The sequence below is a fragment of the Salvelinus fontinalis genome, unplaced genomic scaffold (assembly GCF_029448725.1).
Source record: "Salvelinus fontinalis isolate EN_2023a unplaced genomic scaffold, ASM2944872v1 scaffold_0032, whole genome shotgun sequence".
Taxonomy (NCBI): Eukaryota; Metazoa; Chordata; class Actinopteri; order Salmoniformes; family Salmonidae; genus Salvelinus; species Salvelinus fontinalis.
The window spans coordinates 101811-122500 of NW_026600241.1; the positions used below are offsets into that span (position 1 = coordinate 101811).

Genomic DNA, 20690 nt, shown 5'->3' on the forward strand with positions numbered 1-20690 from the left:
GATGGTCTGGGGCTGCTTTGCTGCTTCAGGACCTGGATGACTTGCTGTGATTGATGGAACCATGAATTCTGCTCTCTACCAAAACATCCTGAAGGAGAATGTCCGGCCATCAATGATCAATGACAATGATCCAATGACCATCAATGACAATGATCCAACACACCCAACAAGTCCACCTCTGAAAGGCTTGAAAAAAGAAAAAAAGGTTTTGGAGTGGCCTAGTCAAAGTCGGGACTTGAATCCGATGCTGTGGCGTGACCTTAAAAAGGCGGTTCCTGCTCGAAAACCTTCCAATGTGGCTGAATTAAAACAATTCTGAAAAGAAGAGTGGGACAAAATTCCTCCACCGCGATGTGAAAGACTCATTACCAGTTATCACAAACACTTGATTGCAGTTGTTGCTGCTGAGGGTGGCACAGCCAGTTATTAGGTTTAGGGGGCAATTACTTTTTCACATAGGGCCATGAAGGTCCGGATAGCTTTTTTCCCTTAATAAATCAAATCATCACTTAACCCAAGTAAACACAAAATGCAGTTATCTTTGTGTAATATTCAAAATTAGTTTGATCTGAAACATTTAAGTGTGACAAATGTGCAAAAAAACATGAAACCATGGAAGGGGGCAGATACTTTTCACAGCACTGTGAATACACACATATATACTGCAAAGCTGCTTAGGAGCCATGAACAAGACGACCATGTCTATCGGCACCATCTTGTCATCCTGCTAGTGTACCTGGGGTCTGACACTGAACTAGAAAGACATTAAACATTTCAATTGTACATTTAAAGACATTACAAACATTTATTAAGTAGACTTTTAACAAGTAGACATTACAGACATTTAAAAAACCTGACAGGTAACACATTTACTTACAATAATTAACTCCAGTTCTTGTAATAGCCATTTTGTTTTGTTGTATCGTCCCTGTCTGGGAAACTCCTGGCTCCCCCTGCAGCCGGAATTCTTGTGACAGCACTAAGTGCCATTACATTGGATAAATGTCAAATCGAACCCTTCAAACACTCCATCACTCCATATGCACATTCATAATGTTATTGTTCATCTATACCCTTCTAAAAAAAAAATGGTTATTTGGCCCTATAGGACAACCCTTTTTGGTTCCAGGTAGACCCCTTTTGTAGCACCCGCTGTGAAAAGGAATCTACATGGAACCGAAAAGGGTTCTTCAAAGGGTTCACCTACAGGTACAGCCAAATAACTTTTTTAGGGTCAAGATAGCACCTTTTTTTCTTAGAGTATATGCCTCTCTCTCAGGTGCAGAGGCCAGGGGTGGGGGGACATGCCAGGCAGCTGTTCCTGCTGCTCCGCCACTGGGATGAGAACATCCAGCTCAACATGCTCTGCTACAATCCCAACAAATTACTTTCACCACATGTAAAGTGATAGTAGTGACGATTAATCCATAGAAACATGTCACCAGTGTTTCTCCTAACATAACTTTGGTGGGATTCCCACCTTAAATTTGAGTTAGGTTCAGTTGAAAGATGTGCCTTTGTGCCCTGTCTACAAATCTGATGCCATATTTACCAGTTAAAAGATCCTTTTAAAGCCATTGAATTAGATAAATCATCTATAAATAAATCTGAGCTGAATTAGCTATTAACTAGGTATTATGTCTAACTTGCATTAAAGTGTAGGCTCAAATTACCGACTGAATTACATTCAATTCTCATTTCTTTACACAGATACACATTTTATTTTCTCTTTATCAACAGAATAAATCTCCAATCTCTGTAACACAAACACTCATGCAAATCAATACATACAGTTGAAGTCAGAAGTTTACATACACCTCAGACAAATAAATTTAAACTCCGTTCTTCACCATTCCTGACATTTAATCCTAGTAAAAATTCCCTGTCTTAGGTCAGTTAGGAACACCACTTTATTTTAAGAATGTGAAATGTCAGAATAATAGTAGAGAGAATGATTTATTTCATCTTTTATTTCTTTCATCACATTCCCAGTGGGTCAGAAGTTTACATACACTCAATTAGTATTTGGTAGCATTGCCTTTAAATTGTTTAACATGGGGCAAATGTTTCAGGTAGCCTTCCACAAGCTTCCCACAATAAGTTGGGTGAATTTTGGTCCATTCCTCCAGACACAGCTTTGTGATGGCCACTCCAATACCTTGACTTTGTTGTCCTTAAGCCATTTTGCCACAACTTTGGAAGTATGCTTGGGGTCATTGTCCATTTGGAAGACCCATTTTCAACCAATCTTTAACTTCCTGAATGATGTCTTGAGAAGTTGCTTCAATATATCCACAAAATTCCCCTCATGAAGCCATCTATTTTGTGAAGTGCACCTGTCCCTCCTGCAGCAAAGCACCCCCACAACATGATGCTGCCACCCCCGTGCTTAACGGTTGGGATGGTGTTCTTCGGCTTGCAAGCCTCCTCCTTTTTCCTCCAAACATAACAATGGTCATTATGGCCAAACAGTTCTATTTTTATTTCATCAGACCAGAGGACATTTCTCCAAAAGTACGATCTTTGTCCCCATGTACAGTTGCAAACCATAGTCTGGCATTTTTATGGCGGTTTTGGAGCAGTGGCTTCTTCCTTGCTGAGCGGCCTGTCAGGTTATGCCGATATAGGACTCGTTTTACTGTGGATATAGATACTTTTGTACCTGTTTCCTCCAGCATCTTCACAAGGGCCTTTGCTGTTGTTCTGGGATTGATTTGCACTTTTCGCACCAAAGTATGTTCATCTCTAGGAGAGAGAACGTGTCTCCTTCCTGAGCGGTATGACGGCTGTGTGGTCCCATGGTGTTTATACTTGCGTACCATTGTTTGTACAGATCGGTCTGTAAACAATTGTTGGAAAAATTACTTGTGTTATGCACAAAGTAGATGTCCTAACCAAGTTTGTTAACAAGAAATGTGTGGAGTGGTTGAAAACGAGTTTTAATGACTCCAACCTAAGTGTATGTAAACTTCTGACTTCAACTGTATATCAGCAAACAAATATGAGCAGTAAACTACGCTAAACATAATCTATGGCAGCACATTAAAAGAGTTCAAACTTAAAAAGGTACAGTTGGGTATTCATATTAAAAGGGACAGTTCAACAAAATATCAACATTAGCTCGCTGAACTACCTCTATTCTTAGACTAAAATAACTTCAGCGCGTGTTTCGACAAGGGGTAGGCGTAATCTAGGTGCGGGAACCTGGCCTTCTATTTAGTCTACTGCACACCACACTGAAAACCAAACTATTAGAACATTTTAACAAATCGATAGATACCCTTGATTGTCAACAGCTTAGTTTTGCATGGTCATATTGTTATATGAAATGCCATTTATTATGTATTAGCCTATAGTAAGCCTTGTGGTAGCTAGGCTACGTCATTCCTATTGTGCCCAATGGGTGGTACCAAAAGCTTATTGCAGAGGATGGTTCAATTTAAAGCCTCATTTAAAAAAAACATGGAAACCATCTTTAATATAATATGGCATTTAGCAGATGCTTTCATCCAAAAGAACTGAGTCATGCATACATCTAAAAAAAAATTTTTTTTACACATGGGTGGTCAATGGAATCGAACCCACTATCCTGGCATTGCAAGCGCCATGCTCTACCAACTGAGCTACAGCAAACCAGGATATTTACATCAACAAATAGTCCAGTAACAGAAGTTCAGACCAGCTGATTGCCAGGATGAGGAACTACTGTACTAACAGTTTGACTATTCTCTACTATCACCAAGACCAGTGACAATACTTAACAGGACAAATCATGGGCTAATGGCAGTTTCTCCATAAAAAAAACATACTGGAAGTAAGAGACCCTTACTTAAGATGTCTTATCGACAGCACAGCAAAGCATTCAGCATTTCTCCTCACGAGACTCCCACACTAGATTAGACCTAGACCTAAATTAGATTGAATTCTTTAACCTGAGAATCCTGATTGTTTTCGGTCCTCCTCCCACCCCACGAACCTGCATTTGCCTTCCACATGCAGTCTCACGCTGTACCTTCTCCCACCTGTACGTTACGCTATACATTAGCACAGAGCTACAGCGAGATGGGCAAGACAGGGTGAAGGGTGATAACCAGCCTGGGGTGAGAGCAGGGTGGAGATGGTCGACCAGACCCACACGACGGGAGGGTCTCCTAGGGGAAAAGCTCACTTGCTCTTGGTCTTCTCCTCTACCCCGGGGGCGAACCACAGGGAGAGCAGCATGATGAGATGACAGACATGGAGGGCTGCTGAACTGTGTGTAGTAGAAGGGTAGGTGTTCCACGACAGCTCCACCAGGCCGAGGATCAAAACCCTGTCCACAGAAACACCACGTTAGACATAACAGAAGAACACACAGAGTGACAATAACAGGTATTTTTGACCCATCTAGGCTCATATTTTATGGTTCCTAATTCTGCTCCCAACATTGTAGCCAAAGGTATGTCCCGTCCCCTCTTACCTGAGTAGGTGAGCCAGCTTCTTGACTTCTCCGCTCCAGAGAAGGAAAGGCAGGGTGTGGAAGTACCAGACGTAGAACTGGTAGTGCAGCGAGCGGCTGAAGCACATGCCGATGAAGTTAGACGTGAAGAGGATCAGCACCATCTGTGATCGGCTGTTGAGGTCTAATATAATTGGCTTTTGGAACACTTTAACCCAGTAATAACCCTCTTTAGTGATATACTAGACCCTGGTACTTTATGGCCATAGAGACAGACCTAATAAGATAAGAGTTAGATATATAGAAAACACCACAATGGTACAGTGTTTCTACTCATGGCTCCAGAGACACAGACTGAGGAAAGGATATGATCTGAGGTGAGTTTCTGGGCAGGGATGACTCGCTTGCCTGGCTCCTTCAGCAGTTCCATGATGCTCTCTCCAGGCCTGAGGGGAAAATGAGTTGGTTTAATTAAATCAGAAAGCATGTCCGGTAACAACAAAAAGCAGAGATAGCCAGACTCAAGCATTGGTGTGCTTGTCAGTTAGTCTGTGTGGTTCATTTTAGGCTACACTATTGGCCAAGAATTATCCTGAACATGAAAATATCTAATCCTAGTGATAACCCCAGTGGCCACATCTCTCACCTCTTCCAGCGGCGCAGGGCAAACAGTAGCAGGGCTAGCAGGTGGGCAGCCAGGAGCACCAGATGGAAGTAGCGACTTAGGAAAAGCCACTCAGGCAGGAAGCGCCAGTTCACTGTCCACTTGAACATAAACTGACGACCCAAGTCAAAGGCCCGGGTCATATAGCCAATGGGATTCTCCATCAGGAAGGGTAGGCCCAACAACATCTGTAATAGGGAGAGAAGTGAGGGGAGGTGGAGTAAAGATGGACAATGAACAGAATGGAAATAGAGTAGGAAAAACCTGATTGTCCACACAATGTGGAGATGGGATGGAACTCTGGAGACAAGAAACATGTCACGACGTGTCCCAGACATTACATCAAGCGTCATGGAACGCACCCTTATCTACTCTAGTATAAAATCCACTTCCAACCAAATGTACATTAGATCAGAAAACATGAAGCGGTAGCTACATGTTGAAATGGTTGGCAACTCTGCCAAAGAGACCTACGGTAAGCCGGACGCCTCGAATGGTTAAGAAATCTACTAACTCTAGTCAAGAGAACACAAGGACAAGGTCCCCACGTTGGAATGGCTATCACTCTAGAGACCAAAACATGCCAGGTGACACTGGTGTGTGAAGTGATTTAAACCACAACTCTACCAGAGGACAAGATCAGAAAACATGGAGCTGTCGTTACATGTTGAAATGGTGAAGAAATCTACAAACTAAAGACCAATTATTCAGGCTGCAGCTGTTTACATACTTTAGTCTGCTAAACGCATCTGATCTACGAACATTTCTGAATGGTACTCTGAAGTACCCATTATAACAACCTACAACTCCGACACACTTTGATCTCTGGTGGAAAAAAACAGAGGCTTTCTGTCGACTATCCAGCAGACGGACCGGCGATCGCAGAGAGGGACAGCAAAGGCATACACTCGTAAATATGTCAATTGCAATTTATTTTCGAATAAGCGGCTGTTCATGTTAAAAGTATTAGCATTTCATGAGCGTAGTTATCCACTGTATTATCCACTACCAAGCCGTCATATCAGCTTAGGCCACTAGGGACATTTCTATCATGTCAGTAACCAATGTATGACCTTATATGTGTGTGTTTATGTAATTCTGTGAGTAAGTTACTTAGTAAATAAATAATTAAGCCAATTTGTATATCACTGATTCATGATCTATGTTAGGGTTCGTGCAGATATCCAAGGGTTTGCGACATTCAGGAATGAAACTGATGAGGTAATAATACATTAATAAGTGACTAATCAATAAGGTATGAAAATATCTGAAGAGTTATATATTTGGGAAATTGACACTATCAACAACATTTTCCCATGGTACCCCAACTTCCTAGTAAGTTACTATTCCGTGATTCGTTGAATTACGGAGTAATTACACATAAAGAATTGATTTGATAATATACAGTCGTCACATTTAAAGATAGTCAACGCTACGACAAGCATCTGTGTCTAAAATTGAAATGTAACAGTTAAAGCAGATGAAGGAGGTCTTAACCTGGATGGCAGCACAGAGAGAGAGCTTGGGTAAGGCCCTCATCAGGCCAAACTCAGACAGCAGGAGGAAGAGGAGGCCCGGGGCAAACAGGAGCACGTTCATCTTCACAGACACTGCTAAACTGTCCACAACAAAGGGAGAGGAAGTTGTCATTCACCATGTGACGGGATACCGCAGCCATAGATGTTGAGTTCGGCAACTCAGTTCTGCCAATTTAAATAAGAGTGCTATTGTCATGAAAGGTGTCCCATAGCCTGCATTTACACAGGCAGCCCAATTCTGATGTTTTGCCCTATTGTTGGCAAAAGAGCTGATCTGACTGGTCAAAAGACCAATTAGTGAAAGAAAGATCAGAATTGGGTTGCCTGTATAAAACGCAGCCATATTTGCCCACACTGAACTGAACCAAGCTAAACTTGAACTGATCTGATCGAGGTGGAACTAAGCTGAGATAGGCTCCAGTTGTGCAGGACCAGGGTTCATACTTGCCTGTAGAGGCCACAGCCCAGAGTCCAGCGGCCGTCCAGGAACAGATTGACAGCCCCGAACAACATCATCATGGCTACAGGGTCGTTGAAAAGACGCAGGACGAAGATGGAGTGGATCCGGTAGGAGGCACAGCACACAAAGAAGAATACGTAGGGAGGAACCTGGGCCCAGATTCACAAAACACTTCTTAAGAAAAAAAGTTCATAAGATAGTTTGTAAGTGCAATTTTTCAACAATATCTTAAGATTTAATGATTTTCCAAGAAAATATCTTCAGAATGTTTTGTGAATGAGGGTCCTGGAGAGGAGTGCAGACAAACAGACAGGCAGGCATCTAAAGAAAAGTGAATAGCCTTTTACAGTGAAGGATTTTCTTATGCAGAGATTGTCATAGGAAACTGAATATTCCATTTCAAACTGTTTTAAGTAACATCATTAAGTTGGGACTTGATACTCTAATATTGAGAGAGCAAATTGTAGATAAAGACTGTTCTCTGGGTAGCTATTTAGACCTAGCTGACCTTCTTGGTGCGGTGGTAGATCCTGAAGACGAGCAGCAGGGTGAGCAGGTAGAAAACAGCAAACAGGTACTGGGCCAGGCGAATATTCACCCCGTGGTTGGTGATGTAATACAGCGCTGTGAAGGTGTACACAAATCCTGCTGGGTATCTGGAATGGAAGTTTCAGAAGTCAGTTTCAAGACTGATTTTGTTCACGTCAAGAAATGTCACACTGCAGGTACACACAAACACACACATAATTGTAATGATTTGTCATGGGGTCCAGTGATGAAGGCCAATCCTGGTCCTGGATCCTTAACTTAGAAAGTGCCAGCACAAATAGGTTAGTGGAACTTACACTAGAGGGCCTGTGCCTCCTTTGAGCTGGGTGTAGTCGTAGGTGCCGTTGATGACTCCCTCTACCTCATCCATATACGCCTTCCAGTCAATCTCTGTGTCTGCATGAGAAAACATTCACCAATGAGTGTCAGGTGGCATTTGCAATAACTTGGAAATATGCATTCAACAAACTGGGTTGTGGAAGGTACCTAAAGAATCAGGTGACAGAACAATCAGCAGCAACTGACGTTACTGCTAAGAAAACAATGATAAACAAGAAGAGGAAACTGCAGGAACTGTGTCAAAAGTACAGTAGACTAGATTAACAAACTACCATTATTGCTTTCAAATTCCTGGTTGTCCATCTTACACATTATTGTGCTGGCAACATAAGTTGTCACAACTTTTGAAAACATATTTCATTCATACTAGGCAACATCATCACAAGGAAGGGAACGTAATCACGCTGTGGCTGTGAATTCACTTTAACAAGTGGCACTACAGGGGCTAGCTGGCAAACACTAGCTGTTAGCTAGCGAGCTACGTTCATTGCAATGCAGGGACAAGCTAACTGACTAAACTGCTAGCATGCTACTAGTACTTACATGCTACTTTTTGGATGACCCATATGTTTATTCCGATCTCCAGGAACCACAGAACAGAGGCGACTAGTATTGTGTACTCTGCCTTGAATACGATCAAATGTTTCTCCTGCCATAGTGTACGAAGTGGCGCCCACACTCTAGACCGTGGACCAGGGGACGACTTTTTCCTCACACCTCCTGCCATTTCGGCGCAGCTAGCTACTTGCAGAAGCTGAAACTTTGGCCGCAACACGTGTGTCACCACAACTCGACCAAAGACAGTACCAAAAAAAAAAAAAAAATATTTTTATAACTGACAATATGTGACGGCACTTATAAGTACCCCGTCACATGATTCAGGAAAGCTTCACCCGATGATGCATGGTGGCTTCAAGGAAGTAGAACATGTCATATGACCAAAACGAAAATAGCCATTCTTCCGGGGATGATAACTTGAGCGGTTTCGAAGGTAAAAAATGACAATACTGATTGATTAAGTTAAATTTTACTTATTGACCGTTGCAGAAGAGTGCACAAATACTATGGTCATGTTATGGTCTGACTTTTGCTGACATAGGCCACATTTATGACTATTCAAATAAGATATTTTAAAGGTCAATGGCAGGTTTTTAGCTAACTAAACGTTTGCTAACCAACTGTGTAATGTTTATTTCTGGCTCAATGAGCCAGCCATCAACTTTAATTTGTACTTTTATTATTTATAACTAACTAGCTATCTTAGATAACATAATGTCAATGTTCAACGAGATATTTCGTTACATGTAGATCTGTGTCGGCTAATGTTACATCAAATAAATGGCTTTACTGGTTCATATGTATTTAAACTACCGGTTGTTCTAATTAGCTAGCTTGGCCCAAAATAACATGTTCAACTCTATAATTGTATTAGCTAATCACCTAAGTCAGCAATTGGTATTTGAACTCAAACACTGTCATCAAATGCCACCTACCGATTTTGTAAATCATCAATGAAATAAAACAATTTTCAACTTTGTTATGCTTGTGGGTGAAGGCAGTGAATATGTAAATAGTCATGATTTATCTGACTGAATCAGTGTAATACTAGAATTGTTTGAGATCAAGTTTCTTAGACTGTGAAGTTAGGTTATATAACCCGATCATATGTGAATAACCCAACATTTTGTGACTCTTTGTATTCTGAGTAGCCTAATTCAGTTTACTGTCAAAGTGCTGAACAGAAATAGCAACCAGCCTTGTGCCACTTTGATGTCATACATAAAATTATAGACATTTTCAAGCATTTCACTGAAAATCTCAAAGAGAATCCGGCAGCTGCGGATTTAATTGCAGCTTGTCAGAGTGATGCGTGGGCATCTTGCATTCATGCTAAAGAACCTCCTTCATATTACATCACATGTTTGGCAGTCTGTTTCTGTACTGTAGCCCTATTACAAGGGAGGTGAGAAGAGACAGTGTGGAGAGTGTGTTGGGGGGATGGAGGAGTTTCCAGTGAGGACGGTGGAGGGGCTGTGTCTAGGCACCAGCTTGGCCATATCAGGCCTCTTCTTCTACATCTACAAGAAAAAGAGGAAATCGGTGGACAAGCTCAATGTTAGTAGCCTGCCCTGCCCTGTATCTATTCCTTCAGACATAGATTCAATCCGTATCGTTGAAGATCCGCGCAATAGTACAATCAGAATTGTAAAGGCAGTGTTTCAGCGTTCGCAGAGACTGCATTCACAGTAGCCTACACGCTGCATATGTCGGCTCAAAAGGGAATTACCTTTTAAATTTCAATTGCGCTATAACAAGGATCTTCCACCATCCAGATTGAATAACATTGTAAACAGAGTGCAAAACCATTATTTTTTTAGGAGACATGAGAATTTTCATAGGAATGACAGGCTTTTCTTTTTGCTTGTTGTTTCAGGAGGCACCCCACATTAATTTGGATGGGAAACTGGCAGACCTTTTGAATGTGACACCGGGAAAGTGTCTGCAGTATGTTGTCATCAAAGGTAAAGTTATTTGTGTGAATGGGTAACATTTCTGAATGTATCACTATGATCATATTATTATGATAATGAGTGGACCCTAATCTCTCTCACCTACTTAGTTAGTGTAATTATCGGCTCTATCCATGTTGTGTGTGTGTGTGTGTGTGTGTATAGGGGCAGTGCAGCCTGTGGGGGAGCCTCTAAGGAGTCAGTACCAGGAAGGCAGCGTAGGGGTAGTGCAGAAACTCATGCTGAGGGAACACAAGCTGGTGTGGAACAGCCTGGCCCACACCTGGTAGAAACACTCTTGACTGACACTCCAAATATCATGTGAAAGACTAGTTTAATCTGTATCATCATTTTGTTATCAACTGTAATATGACTAGGAGCGTCTGACATTTAGTCTCAGCAGATATACATCACTAATTATAACCTATCATATCACCACACAACACACCTTACTCACTGTGCCCCCCCCCCCCCTCCCCCTTTCCTGTGTAGGATGGACAGTGAGCGTGTGCTGCACCAGAGGGTGAATACTGTGCCTTTCAGCCTGGTGGGGTCGGACCAGGCCAACGTGAGGGTGCTGTGTCCCCTGGAGGCCTCAGAGCTGAAGATGGAGATCATCCATGAGAAGTTCCACCAGGCCACCTACGGTTTCACCGACATCGTCGGACAGTACCTCAGTGGAGAGAAGCCCAAAGGCCAGCTGGAGACTGAGGAAATGCTCAAGGTGAGATTTAGTTTGGTTTGATCATTTTACCACTGATAAATTACCTCTTACATCTTCAGTCCTAAAATCCCACAATAACATCCCCACAACGTTTCATTGTGTTTAGGATGAGGTCACCACTATTGCCCCTGAATAGTGCTCCAAAGAGCATGAATAATCCTGACTAGTTTGTGTCTGTCTGTATTTCCAGGTTGGCGCTACTCTGACAGGTGTAGGCGAGCTCATCCTGGACACGGACCGGGTGCTGAAGCTCCGCCCGCCCACCGACGGCTCAGAGTACTTCCTAAGTACAGCAGACTTTGAGACCCTGCGGCTGGAGCAGGAAGACCAGGCGGTGGTCTGGCGGGTCCTGGCCTCTGTGTTCGCCCTGGCCGGGGCCGCCGTCCTCCTCTGGGTGGGCTGCCGCTACTACCGCAGCCTGATGGTCTGCTGGGAACAGGAACGCCTGAAGAGGGAGTTTGAGAGACTGGGGTCTGGGGCTACACAACAGGGGTCTAGGGAGCAGGAGACGCCCCTGGAGAATGACTGTGTGATCTGCCTGACCCAGCTCCGTAACTGTGTGCTACTGGACTGTGGGCACGTGTGCTGCTGCTACAGCTGCTACCAGGCCCTGCCTCAGCCCATCTGCCCCATATGCCGGCAGGCCATCAACAGGGTGGTGCCCCTCTACCAGGCATGAAGCCCAGCCAGGGAGAACAAATCAAAATCACATTTTATTTGTCTCAAACACATGTTTAGCAGATGTTATTGCAGGTGTAGCGAAATGCTTGTGTTCGTAGCTCCAACAGTGCAGTAATATCTAACAATTCACAACAATACACACACATCTAAAAGTAAAGAATGGATTTAAGGAATATATAAGTATTAGGATGAGCAACGTCGGAGTTGCATAGACTAAATACAGTAGAATACAGTTGAAGTCGCAAGTTTACATACACCTTAGCCAAATAAATTTAAACTCTGTTTTTCCCAATTCCTGACATTTAATCCTAGTAGAAATTCCCTGTCTTAGGTCTGTTAGGATCACCACTTTATTTTAAGAATGTGAAGAATTATTTATTTCAGCCTTTATTTCTTTCATCACATTCCCAGTGGGTCAGAAGTTTACATACACTCAATTAGTATTTGGTAGCATTGCCTTTAAATTGTATAACTTGGGTCAAACGTTTCAGGTAGCCTTTCACAAGCTTCCCACAATAAGTTGGGTGAATTTTGGCCCATTCCTCCTGACAGAGCTGGTGTAACTGAGTCAGGTTTGTAGGCCTCCTTGCTTGCACACGCTTTTTCAGTTCTACACACAAATTTTCTAAGGGATTGAGGTCAGGGCTTTGCGATGGCCATTCCAATACCTTGACTTTGTTGTCCTTAAGCCATTTTACCACAACTTCGGAAGAATGTTTGGGGTCATTGTCCATTTGGAAAACCCATTTGTGACCAATCTTTAACTTCCTGACTGATGTCTTGAGATGTTGCTTCAATATATCCACAAAGTTTTTCTTCGTCATGAAGCCATCTATTTTGTGAAGTGCACCTGTCCCTCCTGCAGCAAAGCACCCCCACAACATGATGCTGCCACCCCCATGCTTCACGGTTGGGATGGTGTTCTTCGGCTTGCAATGCTCCCCCTTTTTCCTCCAAACATAACGATGGTCATTATGGCCAAACAGTTCTATTTTTGTTTCATCAGACCAGAGGACATTTCTCAAAAAAGTATAATCTTTGTCCCCATGTGCAGTTGCAAACCGTAGTCTGGCTTTTTTTGGGCGGTTTTGGAGCAGTGGCTTGCTGAGCAGCCTTTCACGTTATGTCAATATAGGACTCATTTTACTGTGGATATAGATACTTTTGTACCTGTTTCCTCCAGCATCTTCACAAGGTCCTTTGCTGTTGTTTTGGGGTTGATTTGCACTTTTCACACCAAAGTACGTTCATCTCTAGGAGACAGAATGCATCTCCTTCCTGAGCGGTATGATGGCTACGTGGTCCCATGGTGTTTATACTTGCATACTATTGTTTGTACAGATGAACGTGGTACCTTCAGGTGTTTGGAAATTGCTCCCAAGGATGAACCAGACTTGTGGATGTCTACAATTCTTTTTCTGAGGTCTTGGCTGATTTCTTTTGATTTTCCCATGATGTCAAGCAAAGAGGCACTGAGTTTGAAGGTAGGCCTTGAAATACATCCACAGGTACACCTCCAATTGACTCAAATTATGTCAATTAGCCTATCAGATGCTTTTAAAGCCATGACATCATTTTCTGGAATTTTCCAAGCTGTTTAAAGGCACAGTCAACTTAGTGTATGTAAACTTCTGACCCACTGGAATTGTGATACAGTGAATTATAAGTGAAATAATCTGTCTTTAAACAATTGTTGGAACAATTACTTGTCATGCACAAAGTAGATGTCCTAACCGACTTGCCAAAACTATAGTTTGTTAACAAGAAATTTGTGGAGTGGTTGAAAAACAAGTTTTTAATGACTTTAAGCTTCCGACTTCAATTGTACATATGAGATGAGTAAAGCAAAAATATGTAAACATTATTAAAGTGACTAGTGTTCTATTATTAAAGTGGCCAGTGATTTCTATTCTATGTATATGGGGCAGCAGCCTCTAAGGTGCAGGGTTATGTAACCGGGTGGAATTCGCCTAGTGATGGCTATTTAACAGTCTGATGCCCTTGAGTTGGAAGCAGGCGCACACCCAGATTTGTTGTTGTTGTGGGGAGGTGCTGACTAACGGCGAATAACTATAAAAATAGAGTCGCACCCTCCATATATAAACTCCCAGTCATTTATTGGGTAAATCACCAATGTTTCGGCATCACTTCTTCAGGAAGAAGGCACAGTGATGCCGAAACGTTGGTCCATCAGAACAGACATATGTGTTCTGATGGATGGTATAGTTGGGGGGTGTTGTTATCTGGTGATAGAATGGAGATTGGCTGTAACTAAGCCCTAATGAAGATTTGTCTCTACAGAGAGGTGGAGGGAAAGAGCAGATGGAAGGATAACTGTGCTGTGATGTCAACACAATGGGCACCCTAAAAATATACCTCTGGAGAGCTGAGGAGAGGCCTAACACACCCTGACGAGTTGGACCCTAACACACCCTGACGAGTTGGACCCTAACACACCCTGACGAGTTGGACCCTAACACACCCTGACGAGTTGGACCCTAACACACCCTGACGAGTTGGACCCTAACACACCCTGACGAGTTGGACCCTAACACACCCTGACGAGTTGGACCCTAACACACCCTGACGAGTTGGACCCTAACACACCCGACGAGTTAGACCCTAACAGACCCGACGAGTTGGACCCTAACACACCCTGACGAGTTGGACCCTAACACACCCTGACGAGTTAGACCCTAACACACCCTGACGAGTTAGACCCTAACACACCCTGACGAGTTAGACCCTAACACACCCTGACGAGTTAGACCCTAACACACCCTGACGAGTTAGACCCTAACACACCCAGACGAGTTAGACCCTAACACACCCTGACGAGTTAGACCCTAACACACCCTGACGAGTTAGACCCTAACACACCCTGACGAGTTAGACCCTAACACACCCTGATGAGTTGGACCCTAACACACCCGACGAGTTAGACCCTAACAGACCCGACGAGTTAGACCCTAACAGACCCGACGAGTTAGACCCTAACACACCCGACGAGTTAGACCCTAACACACCCGACGAGTTAGACCCTAACACACCCGACGAGTTAGACCCTAACACACCCGACGAGTTAGACCCTAACACACCCGACGAGTTAGACCCTAACACACCCGACGAGTTAGACCCTAACACACCCGACGAGTTAGACCCTAACACACCCGACGAGTTAGACCCTAACACACCCGACGAGTTAGACCCTAACACACCCGACGAGTTAGACCCTAACACACCCGACGAGTTAGACCCTAACACACCCGACGAGTTAGACCCTAACACACCCGACGAGTTAGACCCTAACACACCCTGACGAGTTGGACCCTAACACACCCTGACGAGTTGGACCCTAACACATCCTGACTAGTGGGACCCTAACACACCCGACGAGTGGGACCCTAACACACCCTGACGAGTTGGACCCTAACACACCCTGACGAGTTGGACCCTAACACACCCTGACGAGTTGGACCCTAACACACCCTGACGAGTTAGACCCTAACACACCCTGACGAGTTGGACCCTAACACACCCTGACTAGTTAGACCCTAACACACCCTGACTAGTTAGACCCTAACACACCCCGACTAGTTAGACCCTAACACACCCCGACTAGCTAGACCCTAACACACCCCGACTAGCTAGACCCTAACACACCCCGACTAGCTAGACCCTAACACACCCCGACGAGTTAGACCCTAACACACCCCGACTAGCTAGACCCTAACACACCCCGACGAGTTAGACCCTAACACACCCCGACTAGTTAGACCCTAACACACCCCGACGAGTTAGACCCTAACACACCCCGACTAGTTAGACCCTAACACACCCCGACGAGTTGGACCCTAACACACCCTGACGAGTTGAACCCTAACACACCCTGACGAGTTGAACCCTAACACACCCTGACGAGTTGGACCCTAACACACCCTGACGAGTTGGACCCTAACACACCCTGACGAGTTGGACCCTAACACACCCTGACTAGTGGGACCCCAACACACCCTGACGAGTTGGACCCCAACACACCCTGACGAGTTGGACCCCAACACACCCTGACGAGTTGGACCCCAACACACCCTGACGAGTGGGACCCCAACACACCCTGACGAGTGGGACCCCAACACACCCTGACTAGTGGGACCCCAACACACCCTGACTAGTGGGACCCTAACACACCCTGACTAGTGGGACCCCAACACACCCTGACTAGTGGGACCCCAACACACCCTGACTAGTGGGACCCCAACACACCCTGACTAGTGGGACCCCAACACACCCTGACTAGTGGGACCCCAACACACCCTGACTAGTGGGACCCCAACACACCCCGACGAGTTAGACCCTAACACACCCGACGAGTTAGACCCTAACACACCCTGACTAGTTAGACCCTAACACACTCTGACTAGCTAGACCCTAACACACCCTCAGCTATCTAGACAGAGCAGGACACACAAACACACATTAGTCCCATAAACCCTCACAAAGGACACTGCAAAATCAGCTCTATTGAGTCTGTCAGAGAGAGAGAGACCAACCCTTGACCTACCAGACAAACTGTATTTATTATACTGGACTAAAAGGGTTCTTGGCATTCTTTAAACAGAGCATATCTGTAGCTGATGGTATGTACAAAATTAGAATCTGAGGTTTGTGAAATATATACAGTATGTATTTCTGAAGCTAACAGCTGTTCTGTAGAGTTTTGTTTGGAATAGTAAATGTCTGTTTATAGACACTGGGGGATGCAGTTTCCTCTTCAGTGTGCATATGTACAGAGATGGATGTTTATTTTCTTACTAATATTGCTAGCTTTGTGCCTTCATTGGTTAATATGAATCATTGCTGCTGTAAGGAGTGACTGTATAAATTATCTGATTACATGGAATTTGTGATGATAACCCAATTTGGAATATATATATATATATTTATATACAGTACTAGTCAAACGTTTGGATGCCTACTGTACTCATTCCAGGGTTTTTCTGTATTTTTATTATTTTCTACATTTTATAACAGTAGTGAAGACATCACAACTATGAAAAAACACACATGGAATCATGTAGTAACCAAAAAAGTGTTAAACAAATCCAAATATATTTCATGTTTGAGATTCTTCAAAGTAGACACTTTTGGCCTTGATCACAGCTTTGTACACTCGGAATTCTCTCAACCAGCTTCATGCGGTAGTCACCTGGAATGCATTTCAATTAACCGGTGTGCCTTCTTAAAGTTAATTTGTGGAATTTCTTTCTTTCTCAATGCGTTTGAGCCAATCAGTTGTGTTGTGACAAGGTAGGGGTGGTATACAGACGATAGCCCTATTTGGTAAAAGACCAAGTCCATATTATGGGAAGAACAGCTCAAATAAGAGAAACAACAGTCCATCATTACTTTAAGACATGAAGGTCAGTCAATGTGCAAAATTTCAAGAACTTTGAAAGTTTCTTCAAGTGCAGTCCCAAAAACCATCAAGAGCTATGATGAAACTGGGTCTCATGAGGACTGCCACGGGAAAGGAAGATCCAGAGTTACCTCTCCTAAAGTGGATAAGTTCATTAGAGTTACCAGCCTCAAAAATTGCAGCCCAAAAAAATGCTTCACAGAGTTCAAGTAACAGACACATCTCAACATCAACTGTTCAGAGGAGACTGCGTGAATCAGGCCTCCCTGGTCGAGTTGCTGCAAATAAACCACTACTAACGGACACCAATAAGAAGAAGATACTTTTTTTGGCCAAGAAACACGAGCAATGGACATTAGACCGGTGGAAATCTGTCCTTTGGTCTGATGAGTCCAAATTTGAGATTTTTGTCTCCAACCGCTGTGTCTTTGTAAGACGCAGAGTAGGTGACCAGATTATCTCTGCATGTGTGGTTCCCACCGTGAAGCATGGAGGAGGTGGTGTGATGGTGCTTTGCTGGTGACCCTGTCGATGATTTATTTAGAATTCAAGGCACACTTAACCAGCATGGCTACCACAGCATTCTGCAGCGATGCGCCCTCCCATCTCGTTTGCGCTTAGTGGGACTATAATTTGTTTTTCAACAGGACAATGACCCAACACACCTCCAGGCTGTGTAAGGGCTATTTGACCAAGAAGGAGAGTGATGGAGTGCTGCATCAGATGACCTGGCCTCCACAATCACCCGACCTCAACCCAATTGAGATGGTTTGGGATGAGTTGGACTGCAGAGTGAATGAAAAGCTGCCAGAAAGTGCTCAGCATATGTGGGAACTCCTTCAAGACTGTTGGAAAACATTCCAGGTGAAGCTGGTTGAGAGAATGCCAAGAGTGTGCAAAGCTATCATCAAGGCAAAGAGTCGTTACTTTGAATAGTCTAAAATATATTTTGATTTGTTTAACAATTTTTTGGTTACTACATGATTCCATATGTGTTATTGCATAGTTGTGATGTCTTCACTATTATTTTACAATGTAGAAAATAGTCAAAATAAAGAAAAACCCTTGAATGAGTAGGTGTGTCAACTTTTGTGTAGTACTGTATATTGATAATGTTTTGTTTTCAGTCAATTGTTTATTAACCTGTATATACATGTGTACTGTGTGTATATATAAGCAGTTTATACACATACCTTGAAATTAAACGTTACCAGAATATACATACTATTGACTGCGCTGTGCACAGAATCCTGTCAATGTGAACTAAAGGACATCTCTAGGAAAGTATTCCATCATTAAAGCGTTGGTCCCTAAACCCTCACCAGCTACAGGGGTTCATGTCTTTCATTCATCTATGTTGTTACTTGTTGTATTTGGCCTAAATGTTACAGAATATGGGAAGACACAGCCAATAGGAAACTAGTCTCTCTCAAGGTTGGAAGATGTGTTCGTTAGTCACTTCACACCTTAATGATGGTATTATAGATGAAATGTAGGTGAAATCCTATTTGAATGAAGAGTCGAGTGTAGGAGTTAAATTGTTCTCTCTCCTGGCTGTTCCAATTCACTCTGCTCTCCTGTCATATAGTTTGATGAATCTTTGACAAACACAATAGGAATAGAATCATTAGAGGCTGTGAAATGCAAATGGCTCTAGGTTGACATAAAACAGACCTTTTCATGTAGAATGTAGGTCATGTCTGTCTGCTATTCACAGTTTGGTATCAATACACAGTCACTGAACAACAACATGACTGATGCAGCTGTCAAGTTGGAGAAAGTATTTCACGTTTGAATATCTTGGTGAGCCTGCCACACAAAGTTTCCCCCCCGACTCCCCTCAAGTTGAAGTGAAGCGCTAGTCTTTTTCCAGGAACACAAATGTGTTGACAGCGTCTGCATTGACAACGTCTGTACTCAGAAAAGTCTGCTGTTGTGAGTCAACCATCCTGCTATTTCTATCATCTATAACAAGCAGAGTGGAGGAGGGGGGAGGGGAGGGGAGGGGTGGAATAGACAGAACGCCACCTACAGAGTTTTTTGGCACTGATGAAACAGAATAGCCTGGAAAAGAAAAGACTAACTGGCATGCGTGGGTTGGGTGAGTGGGCGGGGTTGAGCTGAGGAGTGAGGTAAAGGGGGAGGGGTTGAGATGAGTGGTGAGGTAGAGGGGGTGAGAGGTTGAGATGAGTGGGGAGGTAGAAGGGGCGAGGGGTTGAGATGAGGGGTGAGGTAGAGGGGGTGAGAGGTTGAGATGAGTGGGGAGGTAGAAGGGGCGAGGGGTTGAGATGAGGGGTGAGGTAGAGGGGGTGAGAGGTTGAGATGAGTGGGGAGGTAGAAGGGGCGAGGGGTTGAGATGAGGGGTGAGGTAGAGGGGGTGAGAGGTTGAGATGAGTGGGGAGGTAGAAGGGGCGAGGGGTTGAGATGAGGGGTGAGGTAGAGGGGGTGAGAGGTTGAGATGAGTGGGGAGGTAGAAGGGGCGAGGGGTTGAGATGAGGGGTGAGGTAGAGGGGGTGAGAGGTTGAGATGAGTGGGGAGGTAGAAGGGGCGAGGGGTTGAGATGAGGAGTGAGGTAGAGGGGGTGAGAGGTTGAGATGAGTGGGGAGGTAGAAGGGGCGAGGGGTTGAGATGAGGGGTGAGGTAGAGGGGGTGAGAGGTTGAGAGAATGCCTGAGAGAATCCTGGCAGAACAACAGCTGTGTCTCTCGGGGGCAATTTTGTAATTTATCTACCTCTGAGACTTACAGAGAGACTGACAGACCCTGCCGGAAAACCCCAACACGTCGTGATCTGAAGACTTTTTGAATTTTTTAGAGTGGGAGGAACATATAATATTGATCACTTACTGATAGTATCAAACCAGTTTGAAATCAATGCCCATTGTAGCATTATTTGTGAGGTTCTTGGCCAGTCCGATACTGTTTGAGTAATAATCAGATTATTTGGTAATTGGCCACCAGGGGGCCTACTTGTATTTGTTTCATTACAGCATTCAAGCCTAATTTACCTGAAGTGAGTTTATATTTCGTTTATCGCATTTGCTTGCGGCTATGGCATTCCACTAAAATAATCCACATATAAATAGGTGAATAATGCCACTATCTCCTGTAATAATTGACCTATGAAAAGAGACCATGTGTGACATTTGAAACTTGGAGGGCACATGAGGTCTGAGCTCCTGGTATGAATGACAGGGGACATTTGGAGGCCCTATGACACAGTTAGGTGAAAGGTCATCATCCAAGGAAATCTACAAAGAATGTTTTTGTGGCCTACAGTTAGGGTTTATGATGAGGTTAAAATGCAGGTGAACACTAGAGGGTGAGGTCAAGGAATGGGCATAGTACGGAACAGATAACTGCTGAAGTAAAC

At 43.8% G+C, this 20690-nt stretch overlaps 2 protein-coding genes across 3 annotated transcripts; one reads left to right on the plus strand and one right to left on the minus strand.

The window, feature by feature from the left end:
- Positions 1 to 1697: 1697 nt before the first annotated feature.
- Positions 1698 to 8822, minus strand: LOC129842325 (dol-P-Man:Man(5)GlcNAc(2)-PP-Dol alpha-1,3-mannosyltransferase-like). The gene is made up of 9 exons (XM_055910829.1): positions 8532 to 8822; positions 7946 to 8045; positions 7609 to 7756; positions 7089 to 7249; positions 6600 to 6720; positions 5085 to 5290; positions 4807 to 4884; positions 4460 to 4603; positions 1698 to 4312 (listed from the first exon to the last, which is right to left on the minus strand). Exons 1-9 carry the CDS (start codon positions 8713 to 8715, stop codon positions 4165 to 4167), a joined length of 1290 nt encoding a protein of 429 aa, XP_055766804.1. The 5' UTR covers positions 8716 to 8822; the 3' UTR covers positions 1698 to 4164.
- A 69-nt stretch (positions 8823 to 8891) lies between these two features.
- Positions 8892 to 13795, plus strand: LOC129842326 (mitochondrial ubiquitin ligase activator of nfkb 1-A-like). 2 transcript variants are annotated; one of them, XM_055910830.1, is made up of 6 exons: positions 8892 to 8979; positions 9918 to 10103; positions 10423 to 10510; positions 10664 to 10784; positions 10991 to 11222; positions 11413 to 13795. In XM_055910830.1, the coding sequence occupies exons 2-6, from the start codon at positions 9987 to 9989 to the stop codon at positions 11899 to 11901; spliced, it is 1047 nt and encodes a 348-aa protein (XP_055766805.1). In that variant the 5' UTR covers positions 8892 to 8979; positions 9918 to 9986; the 3' UTR covers positions 11902 to 13795. The 2 variants fall into 2 exon arrangements, with proteins under 2 accessions (XP_055766805.1, XP_055766806.1); XM_055910831.1 differs by having other exon boundaries at positions 8893 to 8979; positions 9936 to 10103.
- Positions 13796 to 20690: the final 6895 nt, after the last annotated feature.

What these genes read in the sequence shown, in the direction of transcription:
- LOC129842325 (XM_055910829.1), bottom strand. Translation starts at nt 8,715, where the DNA reads ATGGCAGGAGGTGTGAGGAAAAAGTCGTCCCCTGGTCCACGGTCTAGA. An exon ending in TCTACCACCGCACCAAGAAG is followed by an intron (nt 7,250 to 7,608) that starts GTCAGCTAGGTC and finishes ATCTGGGCCCAG; the next exon opens with GTTCCTCCCTACGTATTCTT. An exon ending in GCCCTGCGCCGCTGGAAGAG is followed by an intron (nt 4,885 to 5,084) that starts GTGAGAGATGTG and finishes TTTTCCCCTCAG; the next exon opens with GCCTGGAGAGAGCATCATGG.
- LOC129842326 (XM_055910830.1), top strand. Translation starts at nt 9,987, where the DNA reads ATGGAGGAGTTTCCAGTGAGGACGGTGGAGGGGCTGTGTCTAGGCACC. An exon ending in AACAGCCTGGCCCACACCTG is followed by an intron (nt 10,785 to 10,990) that starts GTAGAAACACTC and finishes TTTCCTGTGTAG; the next exon opens with GATGGACAGTGAGCGTGTGC. An exon ending in AGACTGAGGAAATGCTCAAG is followed by an intron (nt 11,223 to 11,412) that starts GTGAGATTTAGT and finishes CTGTATTTCCAG; the next exon opens with GTTGGCGCTACTCTGACAGG.